Consider the following 16474-nt stretch of genomic DNA (forward strand, 5'->3'; position numbering starts at 1 on the left):
GACAACAATAAAAGGGGTGGTTATAGATGTAATGATGTTAGTAATGATAGAAGCAACAATGATGCAGCACCAGTTAATGATAGTAGTTTAAGGATGACTAAATAATATTTGAATAGATCTGGATCCTTCTTCACATAAAAAGTTCTGTTTCACCCTAAAGTCTCTGTAAACACCAGGATTTCACACAGCAGCCATTATTAACACTTCATAAAAGTGTAAAACCTGATTAACAAGTTTAACTGTGTCAAACTTCTGAAGTTGATGTGGAAACTTTCATAAAGCCCTCGTCTGACAAACTGTGACCTCTTTGTCAATCAACATTTTTACCGTCAGTCGTTCTCTGAAAGGCTGGAAACAGTGGATTCTGTGAACTGAAGAGATGTTAGCATTTACCGACACAGCTGAAAGAATTCAAGTGGAGAATCTAAAAATCAGTCATATATAGGCCGGGTTTAATGGGTTTTCAGGTCATATAAAAAAAAAAGTCTGTTACCACAACTACCAAAGCTTCACTGTGGTTATTCACTACATGAAGTAACAGCTGAGACTCAGTCAGGTGTGAAGTGACGGCAGGTCCCAAATCTGTTTTCAGGTTGTGCGGTGCGTTTTCCTTTGTGTTTGGATCATTGCTTTGTCCCTTTAAGCCTGTGGCATCATGTGACTCTGGAATCTGAGCAGCAGCAGGCCGGACTGACCACATGCTGGGTCTGGATTGCCCAATCGTGACCGATTGTCCAGTCTGGACTATTTCGAGCTTTCAACATCTCAGCACTGGAGGCCAGACGGGTTTATTTCTAGAACACTTACCGGTTATTTCACAGAGTGTTTTTCATTTATGCACAGTCATAATTTATAAGATCGACTTAAAACCAATAAAAAGGACAAAAACACAACGTGATTTGTGTAAACCTTTTACATTTTTATTGCTTTTTAAACCGGGGAGAAGGCAGCTTAATCAAAGAGTCCAAAGCCCATGTCTTCGTCGGACTCTTCAGATTCCTCTTTCTTCTCTTCCTTTTTCTCTTCCGCTGGAAAACAAGGCAGAAAAAGAAAAAAGTCAACACTACAGAAAGACGGTCAGCAACACTTTTCAGGAGCTTCGATATTCAGTTTAATCTTGTTAACAAAAACCATCTTCTTTTCATAGCTTAAGAAAAGACAGCATTCATCTCATTTAACTCTAACCACATACAGTACCAATGGTGATATTATATGTTTTAAATATAATTTGTTTTGAATATCCTTTTCTTAAATTTTAAGTTTTCATTGCCTAAAACTAGACTTAATTATATCTTCCTTTTAAGATAAAAATTGAAATGCCCAAACCTTAAGTCAACTAGAACGTATCTAACTAAATAGAACATTTGGCTCAGGGCAGTTGACTAAATTGACAAATTTGAGAACGCATTATCTTAATGTGTTAGACTCAAATAAACAATGTCAAATAATCCTGCAGGAGCTGAAAAACATGAATTCAAGCTGAGAATCTAATATATATATATTCTTACCAGCAGCAGGCGCAGCCCCAGCTCCGGTGGCCCCGGTAGCGGCGGCAGCAGCAGCCGGTGCCACCGTAGCACCACCTGCTGGTACAGAGGCTAACTTACAGAGGCCTGTGGGAAAAGGAGAGAAATACGATTTTTAGTCATCTTCAATTTACAAGAACCTGAAATCTTTAGCCGTGTTAATTCAGGGGCTTTTACCTGAGTTCATGACTTCATTGAGATCTTTTCCATTGAGCTCAGTTATGACCTGCACAGAAAAATACAAGATTTAAACTTCAGATACAGAACGTCTTCACTATGATCAGATCGTATCTTTTTAAAACCTGCTTAAATATAATTTGAACTGATGTACCTTGTTCAAGCGTTCGTCATCGGCCTCGATTCCGACGCTGCCCAAGATGGCCTTGATGTCCTTAGCGGAGGGGCTGGTGTTTCCACCGAGCACAGCCAGGAGGTAAGCGGCCACGTAACGCATTCTGCAATTGACAGAAGAGAAACAGGTGAATAATGTGTGATGGTGAAAAATGAAAAGACACAATGACAAATATCTAAACTTTGGGGTTTTAACCTTCAGGAGCCTTGTTTTGTCTTTAAGTTCAAGCTGAGTTTACCAGTGTAAATAAATATAAATATGTCCATAATTATTAGTTGAGCATATGATATTCATAAGCAGCAGTATTGATAATTAATTAGAGATGTTCAAGGGTTAAATTGTCAAAGGTCCCCACAATTCAAATCTCTTAAATGACAAAGATTAGCTGCTAATCTATTTCTAACCTGAATATCTTTGGGATTTTGAAATAATTGTCAGATAAAAAAGGAGAATAAATAATTATCTTTTCCTTATAGAGCAAACGATAGTACATTGAAGCATTTTAATGACAAGATAATTCAACAAGAAATAAATGTTGATGCAAAAATATGCATTTTAGTTGCTGGGGGGGAGATAGTTTCATTATCAATGATTTACTCAGCTTATAACTATTCACATAAAACCATTCACACTGCTGGTTTTGTGCAGCAAAATATAGAAGAAAATATAAATTTCAATGGAGATTGGGTTTCTGCACCACACTATCTTATTAGATACGTTCAGCTGTGTTTGTTATCAACAAGATCAAATTTAACAAAGATATACTATAGGAGTTTAACATTTCTATTTATAGTATCTGAAGAACTCCATATAAACATCCTGTCACTCTCAAATGTCACCACTAGGGGGTTGGACAAATGCTTTTCATTTTAGCAGGTTTATTGTTTACCTTTAACCATCGCGTAATAACACTGATGTACACACACCGAGTACACACTGTTATACACAATATATACACAAGTATTACAATCACTATCAAATTACTATAAAACTACTGTGTTGATCTTGCAGGGAGGACACGTTGAGCTTGAGCTAGCGTAAGCTTTGGAGGACAGTTAGCTTTAGCTAGCGTTAGCTTCGGTCACACGCGGACATGAAGACGATGGTATGGAGGTGCGTGTTGGTATTTAACAGTTCACGGAAGATGAAGCGGCTCCTCCAGCAGAGAAACACCCGGCAGCGGTGACACATTGGAGCCGAGTGAGGAAGCATGGCGGCCGCTGTCAAGTATCGACCGTGTGTCCGCCATTAAGGCTCTCTGCTCCGGCTGCGTCACTCCCAATACAAACCAGCACAGCAGCTCGTGTCGCATCGTAAACAACGTGAATAACATGAATAATGGAGACACGCTTGTTTTTTCTCTCAGAAGCGGATTCGTTCACTTACTTTAAGTCTAAACAGACACGAAACGTGGGTCACGCCAGGAACTGTGGGAGAAGGAAGGGGGTGGTGCCGGAAAGTGTAGAAACAAGAACGGAGAGCTGCGGTTTCATTGGTCAGTTCAGGGGAGGGGGTGACAGGCGGCTACGTCATTGCCTAAGCAACCAGGCTTTTATTTTGTTGTGCCACAAAAACATCAATATCCAAGATAGTTATATTTATATATTTATTATCTGTGACATTTATATGATCGTATCTATTTTAGTTTAGAAACACCATATGTTTCATATCAATACTTTAAAACTAAGCGAAATGGATCCATGATGACTGTGTGGAGTGTAAACACTAAGTGACTCCAAATAAAAGAAAGTAAATACATTAAAAAAAACATAAACTACACGTTGTTTTTCTTCATCTTTATCATCTACTTATATGTAAACCCTACATTTCACTTCATTTATTGTGTTATCATTTCGTGTAGCACTTTGTAACTTATTTGAAAAGTACTACACAAATAAAGCGTATTGTTATTAACATATCAACATTTTTGTGCCATATATTATTCATGTGTTGACCTCAGTAAACTTCTGTAGGATTTATTGGATTTATTTTCTGACTGATTCTTTTTTTAAATTCTAAACACGATTTTTCAAATATTCTCAATACCTTTTAACTCAGGATATAAGTATGAGGAAATTAGCAACCAGTTTTTGGATCGATAAAAGGTAGATAAATAAAGTCTCACTTTAGAGGATTTTCATTTGATAAAATCTGGTGGAACTTTATCATCCATAATTTTTTAATTAATGAAATGGCAACTACACAAACAACTACAGAAGGCCTCACTTGCCCCAAACATTAAGGGCATCTCACACATCTTAATTCCATCAATTCAAGTGGAAGTAATTGATAAATTAATTGAGGCTTATGTTTCAGGCTTAATGGCATTACTGAGGTAACTTTCAAATCGTCATTAAGCTAATGGGAAGTGGCTCCATTTCCCTGTTGTTTTGGGGATTTTTCGAGCAACATGAATATTTCATTGAGATGAGCATTTGTCACAATTAATATTTGTTTGAAATATCATGATAAAAATAAATTATCCTATGGAGAGAAAATAATCAAGTTTGATAATGTCAAATTAAGATTGTCTGTTTATCAGTAACTCAGAGACCAGTAAAAGAATCCATAGGAGTGACTGTAGTGATTTCATGTGCTTAAGTCAATGATATCTAGTAAGAACCACAGTGCCTAAAAAATACATTAAAAGTGTGTGGTTAATGATTAAAGTTGATTGAGTTGTATTTCCCCTTTAAGTTAACTCTCTATTGTCCATTCACATTAAATACCTTTTGCATCACATGCTAACTGACATTCTCTACCTGCTCTGAGACTAATTTGAAATTAAATTGTATTTAATAAAGACAAATGTATAGAACATTTCTAAAAGTACAATAACATGCACAAAGAAGCACAAAGAAGCACAAGGTGGAAGTGGAGATGCCACATATCTTGGGTTTAGCGTACAGAAGGACAAAAAAAGAACTCAGTTAATTGCATAAATTTATTTCAATTCATTCAGTGACAAAAGTAAAGTGGATAAATGATTTTTGCATCACTGACTCTTCAGTTGAGATGTGGCTATACATCGATTATTATCTGGGCCTTTGAAAAACCACATCCCCTGAAGACATCCTCCCACAGATGCCGGGGATATTTAGCAGAAGCTGCACAGCGGTGTTTTCTCACTACAGTTCAGCCCGCTCCTCCGGTCTCTCCTGCGTGAAGAGTGACTCGTACACAGAGACCAATGACTCCGTCACAAACTCGGCAATCTTCGCCACGTTCGTCACATACCACATTTTATAGCCAAACTCTGCCAGCACCATAAACAGGAAAATGACTAACATCACAAGGAAGGTGCGGTCAATGTAATAGTTTGCCTTCTCTCTGAAGGTCCACTGCTCCCAAGGGTTCGCACGCCGAGATTCGGTGTACGCAGTGAAGTGATGCAAGAGTTGCTCCTCGTCCTCCATCTCTGTCTCTGGAGACTCCGGGTCTTGGCCGGCCTCGGCTTCATCGGTATCGACCATGTTATTGTGGTTTGGTACTGCAAATTAAAGTTTCCTTTAGTGCTATGGGAATATTCAAATCACCGAAGCATAATCCCCTTTGTGTCGTTTCTAAAACCTCACAAATTTCTTGCAGTTGTCTGAGAATGAAAATGAAAGTTCTTACCTCAGAGCAGATTACTAGGAACAAAAACAAAAATACAGACTCCTGGCTTTGGTCTCCACACCTACATCATGCTTGTGCCTCTTCAGAATTCGGTAGGCCACCAGTCACAGGTGTGGACGAAGTAAATGCCAGATCGGTTTCGTGGCACCTACCTCACTAAGATGAGGGCTGGGGATTAGACCACACTCAGCAGTTTCAAATCCCTCAGCGAGGATGAAGGTGACAGATGGTATAATGCCCAATGATGTATTTGTGTGGCAGGGACACACAGAGAGAAAGAGGGTGCACAGAATTCAACAAGTATTGTGGAGCTGTCAGGAACTACACAACCCTGATGGTTTAAACACATCGAAAGACATTTAAACATCAATCTCCAAACCAGATTTGACCCTTTTCACCTCCAGGAGATTAGGTTTTCACTCAAGTCTATTTCTTTGTTAGTCAGCGTGTTATGCAAAAAACGGCTTGCCACAAAACTTGGTGTAAGGTGCATGAGCCAAGTAAAGAACAATCATTTTAAATAATCCAGAGATTTGAATGACTTTCTTTAACAATACGATATAGGGCGTCTTTTCCTCTTGGTGTTTTTATTTTCACCATTTTTATAATGCAAAATTCTTCAATCGTGGGACTAATATCGAGGTGTGTGTGCAATTTGGTGCAGCTTGATCGGCTATAAGGGGACTGTTGGGCCTTTGCAGAGGTATGCGCTCCACTGAGTGCCTTTATGTATGTGATTGGAAGTGGTGTGAGTGAAATCAGGCGGAACTCAAACTGATGACCAAGCAGAACTTGCACAGCTTTAGCAGAAGCTTTGGAGTTTAGAGGATGAATAAATCAAGTCAGGTCTAATGCTCTGTGGGTAATTTACACAAATGCCTCTGAGCCCTTTTTTCATCACCCTTCCAAAGCTATTGAAATATGGCCGGAACAAACTGAATTAGCCGAAGAGGTGCCTGCATCCTGTGATTAAGACTGACGGCTGAATTGCTTCGATGTTGCCAGTGTGTTGTTTCATTTTGGTTCAGTAACTTCACTGTTAATATTCTCTCCAAGAAAAGCCTCTCACCTTCTCTCTGTTAGCAAATACAAACACACTTTGCTCTCTATCGATCTTTGCGACCAATGCATCTTCCCATTCGGACTCTGATGCTCATGGTTTACTTTTGCGCAAAATCTATATTAACCATGCTGGCACCGGGTCGGTCCGTCAATTCACCACTTTCGGTTCTGACCAAAATTCCTCTACAATTGTGTGATGGAGTTGCCGTAAAAAGTTCCTTCGGATTCCCTCCATATATTTGCAATTTTTTAATGTTTTGACTCAATCTTTTAAAATGTATTCAAACTTTTGTCAAAACGGAAGATTAGCTTTGTAAACGGAGCAGCAATGCATGTTTGATGCTTTAGCTTCTGCAAACTAACTCAATGCAAGAAACCTCATCTTATTTTTTATTCATGACAGCACCCTGTTGCTCAGCCAATCCACCACTTTGAGCCTGACTGAAATATCTTAACAACTGTTCTTTAAGTTGCCGTGAAATGATGCCAGCCTCTACATACAGGGCAAACTAAAGTTGATTAGTGCTGATTATCAAATGTTAGCATGCTAACATAGCAAGAAACTTAGTAAACTTGATACCTACTTAGCATTGTCATAGTGAGTATGTTAGCTTTCAATTCAAACACAGAGTTGTTGCCTTGTTAGCAGACTTGTTCAAAATGTATTGAAAGTGTTGTGAATGTAATTATGAAATAATAATTGTAAGATTAGCATTTACATGTATTTTATTCCGTACAACAAACTGACAAGCTTTTTGAACATGAAATGCTTTTCGCATTACTTATGTTTACGTACATATGATAATTCAATATGAATTGATTAAGAAGACTTTGAGAGAAAACGTATTAATGCAGAACGATGGATGATGGGGGGGATTTTTTTGTTTTCCTTGATGGCAGAATCATTTTCTCCGAAAAATGGGAATGAGTCAAAAATTAATTGGCTTCATGACTCAGCTGAGTGCTTTGGTGTCTCTGCTAATGGGTTGATATTCCCAATATCACATAATCCCAAAATCACAGCTATGTCTCACTGTGAGTGATGAACACTGTGAGAGATGAACTCAGAAAACCTCCAGTCCTCGTCACAGGTTTGCATCCACTTTCTTCGTCAGGGCTGGTGATCTGTTGGGGCACGGGGTGGGCTCTGCAGGTTTACACAACATGCAACGCCGAGTGACCTGCACCAGTGTCATTCGGAACCGCTTTATCCGGAACGCATACACCATTGGGTTGAGGGCTGAGTTCACGTGGGACATGAAAATCCCCACGTACATGGCGGACTTGGGTATGTCACACTTTGGGCAGAAGAAGTCGATGCAGTTCATGATGTGTATCGGCAGCCAACACACGGCAAAGAGGAAGACCACCAAGGCCAGGGATTTGGCCAGCCTCAGCTCCTTCCGGTAGTACCGCTCTCCATCGCACGTGGCCTCCGCACGTCGGTTCAGCTGCTGCCGGATCACCCGGAAGATCTCAGCATACAGGGCGATCATTATGGTCAGCGGTACCACCACCCAGCCAAAGAAATTGAAGTACACCATGTAGTCCATCCTCATGACCGTGGTGAACTCGCACACAATTTGGCTGGAAGTGCTGAGGTTCCCTTGGGCTTCACGGTTATTCCAGCCAAGCATTGGAACCAACCCAGTGAGGAAGGAGAGGATCCAGCACAGACAGACGGCCACATAGGCTCTCCCCTGGGTCACGATGGTGTTGTACCTGGAGAAAACCGACCACATGTCGAATGGGAAAGGAAGAAAGACTTTTTAATTACCTTAATACACATATACATACAACTGTAGTAGTTTTCCATGAACAAATGCCAGTCCCTTGATTTTTCTTCCAAAGCATTTTTCTTGTGTGCAAGCTGTAGACGTCAGGTTCCAACGGATAAACACAAAGTTGCATGGTTAGCTGCCAGATCCCTGCACAATCTGTGCCTATGTCAGGAATCTAGGCGGAAAGAAACCATTTCATTTGCTTAAAAGCTTTTGATGGGCAGCCCATCGATATACTTCAAACCAGGCAATAATATATTGTGCCATGTCAGGCATCAACGCTAAAAAACGCCTCCTGTTGATTTACTCGCTGGAGGATAAAATGTGCATTAACACTTGTGGTACTACGGCTAATGAAGGAGTGAGGTGAGAAGCTCTCTGTACTACTACTACTATTACTACTACTACTACTACTATGACTACTGCTACTACTATATGTTATTCTACAATTTTATTGGGGCAACTTTAGAAAACAATTTCATCATAAAATTCAGGGGTTTTATCATAAATTTAAGCGACTACCATATCTTTATTCTGAAGGAATACTAAGACATTTTGAAGATTTTGTGTCGCATTACCTATGATTTATTTTAAAACGAGGCAAATGGAACCTCCAATTGACGGGAAGCAATCATCACCAGCAAGAGATTATGTTACTGATATCAGTTATGAATATTTTATTGTTCCAGATACTTCGACGTCATTACATTAGCCATCGAACAACAACAAACAAACACATCCTCTCTTTTCCTTGGTTCATGTTAAGAATCTGAGTAAAGCTAAAGTCCTTCAAACTTAGTGGTTTTGAGACGATTCCTCACCTGATGGGAATCTTGACTCTGAGATATCTGTCGATGGCGATGGCCAGCAGCGAGAGGATGGAGCTCTGGGTGATGATGAGCAGCAGGCAGGAGAGGAAGAGGCAGGTGTAAAACTCAGTGTTGAATCCCAGGCTGATGATGATGGCCAGGGGGATGACCAGAACTCCCACGGCGATGTCAGCCACCGCCAGAGACACGATGAAGGAGAACGTGGTGTCGCGGAGAGCCCGGTTCACACACACCACCAGCACCACCAGCACGTTCCCCAGAACAGAGGCCAGGGCAATAGCCGTCTCAATGGAGATGTACATCATGTCCACATTCTCCCGAGCCCTGATGCCAGGAGAGGAAGACATTCTCACTGATCGAAGGTCTCACTTTGGTCAGATTGTGAAAAAATTCAAATTGTCTGTTGAAACTTCTTGACTCCACTTTGGGTTTTGCCTCAGATCAGAAACATCCTCCATTGTGTGTAGATTCGGCTGAAAGGTGTGTATTCTTTACACACATGTACACAATGAGTGTCACTTCGGGATGCTGAATGAATCCTCCATATGCTCCGCGCAAGACTAGATACCAGAGCGTGACATTCTCTCTGTTTTTCACTCCCTCCCTACTCTGTAAAGAGCGAGTCATAAAATCGAGGGGAGGGACTCTGCTTTCTGCAGCACCCTGCAGCAGGACTTCCACTCCCATTCAGAATATTTGCATCGCTGCTGAGTCTTTAAGTGTTCATTGTTGTTATTTATTTAGATAAAGACTGACAGCATGCTGGTGTTTTCTTTAAGGATGTTAAAGAGGACACGTGTTCAGCAGAACATGGGAACATAGAGCTGATTTGATCTTATCACAACATTTCAGCATCAGCATGTTGTTGAGTCGATGAAAGTGCAAGACTTCAGTCGTGTCGTCAGAAATAGTGTTAGTCCATCACACAGCCCTGACAAGCTTTGTCCTCAACCACACAATATCCTGCTCGGTGTGTATCTGCACACAAATCTATCACCAAAGATAAAGGGACGCTGATAAAACGTTTTGTTTCCTGCGCAGTCACAGGTCAATAAAACCACAGCTTATCACGTCAACCTCCACCAAGGAGATTCTTTTTTGCCCTTCCCTGTTTTTTTTTTAGTTGGCTTGTTTGTCAACGAAAAGCTACGGCCAAGAGAGAAAACAAGTTTATTTATCCCTTTCTTAAACGTTTAATTTTTTTTCTCATTTTTTCACCTACACTGATTTCCCAGGGAATAACACAGAGACTGTCCCCAAGGCGGGAAAAATCTGGCAAATTTAACATGCTGTCAGCTTTAGAGGTTCTGCAAGTGCTTCCTTTAATGGGCCCAACCTGTGTACTACACCACATTACTATATATATATAGATTTTACTGCTGCAATGAATTTCTGTTCCATCTCCTTGTCTGGAGCCTGTGTCATGCGCAGGTCGATTATGTTGGAATTCATCATCTTTTATGTGACTCCAGTGTCTCTCCTTTCTCATATGGATCAACCGTGCTGCACATTGCACATGTTCTATTTTAATAATACTACATCAATACCTGAAAGACCTAGGGATGATTGGAGTTGTGTAATGACAGACTCGCCGGTAGCCTCTATGTAATTCATCATTTGTTACAACCATTACCATCAGTAGCCACAAATTACACTGCAGCATTTTAAATCCAAGCTTTTAATTATGAATCTGTCCATATGGTGCGAAAAACATAAGTGTTTTTGTCATTTCTGTTTTAATTTACACATTGTCACATATTTTTCTTTAAATATAATCAATTAATGTTTATTCTCGAACTCACTGGCTTGCATTAAATTTTAAAGTCACATTTATTCTTCTTACTGTTCTCTACACATTTTAAATCCAGCCTCTCCCTCTCTCTCTCTCTCTCTCTCTCTCTCTCTCTGCTGTTTTAGCTGCAGACGGCTTCCAAAGGTTCACTTACTTTCAAAAACTTAATGTAATTGTCCATCTGAGAATGAAAAGACTTTGGCAGCGAGCAGGACTGAGCAAGCAATCACTGAAATGGTCTGCACTTACTTGAGGAGGCATATTCAGGATCTGCCTGTAAATAAATTCAGTCTGATCGCTTGAGTCTTTTTTTTTTAAAAGAAAGCAATGAGTCAGGATGTTGCTTTGAGACACTGTCAATATATATTATCAGACTGTGGTGTATTCATTGAGTGTGAGCCAGCAGACGCTGAATCAGTCAAATTGGGTCTCGGTCCTCCAGCATGATTTCATCATTCAAGTGGTAGAAGGCATTATTGTGTCTGTAAATATCAAACGTCCCAAAAAATTTGAATATGTAGTAGCCTATGTATGAAACATATTTAAATCAGGGGTCATAAAGTTATACTGTTGCACTTTATCTATTTCTTTATCCCTTTAATTCCCCCCTCTTGATCCAAGAAAACCATTGCTGCTATTGTGGTTTTATTTTGCCAGTTGATTTGATACAACCCGAGATACTGATGGTGCCAAAATATATTTTTCATTTGTCAGCATCTAACTGACAATTGAATAGCAGTGAATGTGATTACAGTCTTGCAGGGATCCGCTTGTGCATTTGCCGCAGAGATTACACAACGGTGAAGCTTCCATTACCGGTTCACATTAGCGGAAAATGATTTTCAACGTCCTCACAAACCACCGCAGCTTAATTAAAAGATCATTTCACCCTGATTCTCCTGCTATGGTCTGTTAGTTTCTCTAATATCGGCTTATCTTCCTCCCAAAAGTGTCCAGATCAATTTGCAATCAAAAACATAAACAGGAAGTGGCTTTGAATTTTCACTGTAAATGTACTGATCCATTCCCTCCACAGGGGCAAACGGTGCCCATGAGATAAAGTCTGTGTTGCTCCAGTCAGAGAGCTTTTTTATGTTGTCTGTTAGTTTATGCTTATGCATTTTAATATTCCATCCATTGCCCGATTCAAACAAGGTGTGATCTTTCATTTAGGCACATACACACCAGGGCAAAAAGGAACTACTACATGAAGTAATAATAATTCTTAGAGACTGATTCATTCGTCATCTTAAGTGTGATGAGAAAGAATCGCTACGATTTTACTTCGAATCTGGAAAAAGAGAGAAAGATACATTTGGTTTAAATTTTAAGGTCTCGACCTCAATATGTTATGATTTGGTATTTAAAATAGAATTGAATTCCTGTAATTTTGTACATTTGTCTTTTGGAATTCATCCGGTGAAGCACTTTTAACCTTGTTTAGATAAGTGCTATACAAATAAATGAACCAGTTTTATTATTATTACTATTATTACTATTATTATTAATATTACTATTATTATTATTCAGATAGCGCCCCCTGCTGTTGTTGTGCGGGACTAGTTAATGCAGACGGTGAGAAGTTAACTAGATGAGAGGAACCATGGAGGTTCTTGGAGGAATCACAAGTTTGAACCACGTGTCAACCTGCTGCTTGTCACCTGTGGACATCAACACACACAAGGTGGGTGATGTGTAACTCACGTGTTGTCACGGCTGATTAATGTTAGCTTGACATTTAGCTGGATTCAGTGTTTTTCTTTCTTTTAATCTGTGCTATGACGTTAGCTCACCTGCTAGCTGGCAATAACAAGCTAACAGCTAATGTCATGCTAACACACACACATGCAGAAAATCACAATTTTTAAATGTAAAATACACAGTTGTGTTTCCTCGTCGTGAAGTGAAATGGACAAAATGCACTTCACAAGCCTCCTGATTTACTGGAATATTATTGTTGTCCACATGTGACAATATGCAGGTAATACACAGATATTTATATTTATTATTATCCGACAAAATATATTGATATGTTGCTTACACCTTCTATGTGTAAAATATGTTTGCTGTTTAACAAGTGTTAATCATTTAAGCCCAAACCTTCACTCAGGAGCAAACATCTGTCTTTAATGTGACATTTATTTCTCTATGGACTGATGTTATTCATCAAGTTTTCATCTGGATATAACTCTTGGTCGTATAGCTCAGCCCTACTTTAACAATAACTCCATTCAAAGTGGAATTGACATAAATCAATATTTGGTGTGAACACCCTTTGCCTTCAAATTGGCACCAATTCTCTCATGTCGTCAGGACTTTCTGCTCCAGCTGTTGATGAAGATGGTTCTTTATGACTCTGGCTGTGTCGTTGTCATTCTGCGTTTTTTTTTATTTCCACTGAAGGATGTGTTTTCATCTGTGTTTGTTTGTTTGTTTGAAAGTTGCTATAAGGATGTGATATTTAAACACCATACATTTCCCCCACCTAACAAAAGCTACTATCAACGTGCTCGATGACACATTTTCATCCAAATAGCTCTTTGGGGTACTCTGGCTTGATACTATCACATTCGATTCTCTTTTGTATTAGTAATGAGATCTATTTATGTCCCTTTGCTTGTCTCTTTTGTTTTTGTGGCTTACTAATACTGGGGATTGTTCAAGGAAGTGAGATTGGTGACTTTGTGAGCCTGTACGAGGACATGCACAGTATAACACCACACTTCTACTCACACTACTAGTGATATGGGCCAGGGCAAAATAATTCCTCAGCTCAGAATTAGCTTGGTTCCTGAAATGATCTTTACTGGTAAATTGTGCAATGCTGTCGCTACTCCTTATTTAGACCCGAATCCATCATAATTAAACAACCCTAGAACACCTGAAAACAAATCTCTCATCTGATAATTAGTGTCAACTGTGTGCACCGGTTTCAATGCAGTGAATAGATGGATCTGTAGATTGGCTTCCTCTACATCTTGACTTCCTCAAGTGTGCACAAGAATCGAGATGAGTCATAAGCGGCACAGCATGGTCAGACTTGCAATCAGACACACTTCTCCAGAGCCCAAACAGGAGCCACACAGAGAGAGCACCATGAGCCTGGGTAGAGTGATCTACACCTTGTTGGAGGTGCTCATCGCTGTCAGCTGCTGCCTGGGAAACATGCTGGTCATATTGGCTCTGTGGACCAGTAAGAGCCTTCAGCTGCCCACCTTCTGCCTCATCGTCTCTCTGGCAGCCGCCGACTTCCTGGTGGGCTGTGTGGCCATACCGCTGGCTGTGCTGGTGGACGGACGAATGGTTACTTCATTTCACACTTGTCAATTCATCTGCTGCGTGGTCATCCTGCTGATGTCGGTCTCAGTTTTGTGTCTTGCGGCTATTGCTGTGGACCGTTACCTCCGCGTGTGTATCCCCCTCAGGTAGGATTTCTTTTACTTTTCAGCATCACTAGAAAGCTGAGTTTTACATTCATATCCACTTTCATCTAAACTCCAGCTCTTATAGAATATTAGGTTTTAGGACCAAGTATAAGAAACAATGGGAAGATGAAGATTTATTTAAAACATTTTCAGAAAAAGAATTTGAAATGTCAATAGTAAAGTTGAAATACACCAAAGGAGTGATATATATATTTTTATTTTGCTTACTGCAAATGAAGTCGAATACATTCCGAGAAGAAATATACTTTTTATATTTTTACATATTGAGATAAAGTCAGTATTTTGAGAATAAACCTTCAATTTGAATGTATAAAACTACTAATATACGAATGCATAAGACTGCCTCTACAAAATGCCTTGCCTAGGTGAACTTGTACCCCATAACTACTTTTAGTAACAAGAAAATTGTTTCTCTCTTTTAAAGTATTGTGCTGAAAAAACTGCTTCTATACAGAATGAGAAACAACACAAACTTCAATTTTTTGTCTTGACATTTCAACTTAACTCTCAAAATGTTTCTATTTCCTGTACCTCACTACAACAACAGGTCTTCATGAGGTTTCCATGTGAGTTCTGATTGCCCTGTGCATTAACTGCATTCATCATTAATCTTTTTCTTCTTAGGTACAAAAGGACAGTAACGCGGAGACATTCGTGGCTTGTGGTAGCAGCATGTTGGTTTATTGCGATACCGCTAAGCTTTGCTCCCATGCTCGGATGGTATGACAACAAAACCTTGCCTTTCTCCTTCAACTCCACAATTGTGTGCCAGTTTACATCCGTTATCCCCATGGCATACCTGGTTTACTTTGACTTCTTCCTCTGCACTTTGACACCGCTGTTGATTATGACCATTTTGTACGGCCTGGTGTTTTACATCATCCGAGGAAGCCTCCGAGAGAAACCAGGCCACAGTTTTAAGAGACCATCTCTGAACTACCTGAGGAAAGAGAAGCAGCTGGCCGGGTCCCTGGCTCTGGTCCTGGCTCTGTTTGCTCTGTCATGGCTCCCGATCCACATCATGAACTGCATCGCTTACTTCACTGTTTCTGAGAACCTCCCCGAAACTGCTTTTCACGTTGGCATCCTGCTCTCTCATGCAAACTCGGCTGTGAACCCGGTGGTGTATGCGTTCAAAATACAGAAGATAAGGAGAGCGTACCGGCAGATCTGGACACGGTTCATCGCATGTGGGACTGAGAATAAAGGATCCCAGTCCGGTTCTGCTGAGAACAACAATCACAGCATCAACAGCGGGACCAATGACGAATAAAGGCAGAGTTCACTGTTTGTGAGTCTCTGTTCTTAAGGGCGAAGTTTGAGTGACTGAAGAAAGTATGAATATATTTAGGCATGTGCACTGAGGCATTTGTTATCGCTGATGTTTAGGAATGTGTGTGCGTATCTTTTTAGAGTGTGTGTGGGTGTTTGGGTGTGGGGTTGTTTGTGTGTTGTAAAAACTGCCGCACAGGAGAACAAATATGAACTTCCGCTTGTTTAAAAAGCTCTTGTTTTTAAACTCTCACTATTTAACTCCAAGTTTCATATCACTGTTCTTTTGCTGTTTCTGTTTTCCCTAAGTTCCAGTTCTTCATATTCACTCTTGGAAATTACCTTCACTGCCTCTTATTGTATGTTAACCATGTGTGTCCGCACAAACTGATTGTTGAAGTTATTTTTATAGCATTTATTTCAAAGTTGTACAAATCTTCATATTTACTGATGTGTTTATTGTATCGCTGATACACAGGCATAAATTATACAAAAAACATATATATATCAAAAATAAACTTATTTTGCAGAATGCAGAAAAGTTGTGCATTTATCTTTCCTTTTTATGTTGAATTTTTTTTAAATTTAATTTCTATTAAAGTTCTATATATGTTTTATTTTTATTTATAGTTAATTATGGTTTAAGTTTATGTTTAAACTGTAAAATATCAAGTTACATTTCTTTGTTAAAGGGGGTGGATTACAGCATCTTAGCAATATTTGCCAATTTTTTAAAATAAATATACATCGCCCAATATATCTGTATTTAATATTGTATCAGCACCGGCCGTCAAA

The 16474-nt window shown here is 39.6% G+C and overlaps 4 protein-coding genes across 5 annotated transcripts in view; 2 read left to right on the forward strand and 2 right to left on the reverse strand.

The window, feature by feature from the left end:
- Nucleotides 1–898: 898 nt before the first annotated feature.
- On the reverse strand, nucleotides 899–3394 carry rplp2 (ribosomal protein, large P2). Its single transcript, XM_062406730.1, has 5 exons — nucleotides 3265–3394; nucleotides 1858–1981; nucleotides 1704–1752; nucleotides 1509–1613; nucleotides 899–1028 (listed from the first exon to the last, which is right to left on the reverse strand). Exons 2-5 carry the CDS (start codon nucleotides 1978–1980, stop codon nucleotides 952–954), a joined length of 354 nt encoding a protein of 117 aa, XP_062262714.1. The 5' UTR covers nucleotide 1981; nucleotides 3265–3394; the 3' UTR covers nucleotides 899–951.
- Nucleotides 3395–7301: 3907 nt separating this feature from the next.
- LOC133973812 (adenosine receptor A1-like) lies at nucleotides 7302–9749 on the reverse strand. Its single transcript, XM_062411874.1, has 2 exons — nucleotides 9161–9749; nucleotides 7302–8280 (listed from the first exon to the last, which is right to left on the reverse strand). The coding sequence occupies exons 1-2, from the start codon at nucleotides 9514–9516 to the stop codon at nucleotides 7644–7646; spliced, it is 993 nt and encodes a 330-aa protein (XP_062267858.1). The 5' UTR covers nucleotides 9517–9749; the 3' UTR covers nucleotides 7302–7643.
- A 2797-nt stretch (nucleotides 9750–12546) lies between these two features.
- The window catches only part of LOC133969981 (tubby-related protein 1-like), a 31544-nt gene continuing 27616 nt past the window's right edge, over nucleotides 12547–16474 (forward strand). For both annotated transcript variants that reach the window (XM_062406756.1, XM_062406748.1), the window contains exon 1: nucleotides 12547–12645. The gene's annotated coding sequence lies outside the window, so the exon portion shown is untranslated. The remainder of the gene's footprint in view (nucleotides 12646–16474) is intronic.
- Nucleotides 12661–16210, forward strand: LOC133969998 (adenosine receptor A1-like). Its single transcript, XM_062406777.1, has 2 exons — nucleotides 12661–14386; nucleotides 15032–16210. Exons 1-2 carry the CDS (start codon nucleotides 13971–13973, stop codon nucleotides 15678–15680), a joined length of 1065 nt encoding a protein of 354 aa, XP_062262761.1. The 5' UTR covers nucleotides 12661–13970; the 3' UTR covers nucleotides 15681–16210.

This window comes from Platichthys flesus, chromosome 2 (assembly GCF_949316205.1).
Source record: "Platichthys flesus chromosome 2, fPlaFle2.1, whole genome shotgun sequence".
Taxonomy (NCBI): domain Eukaryota; kingdom Metazoa; phylum Chordata; class Actinopteri; order Pleuronectiformes; family Pleuronectidae; genus Platichthys; species Platichthys flesus.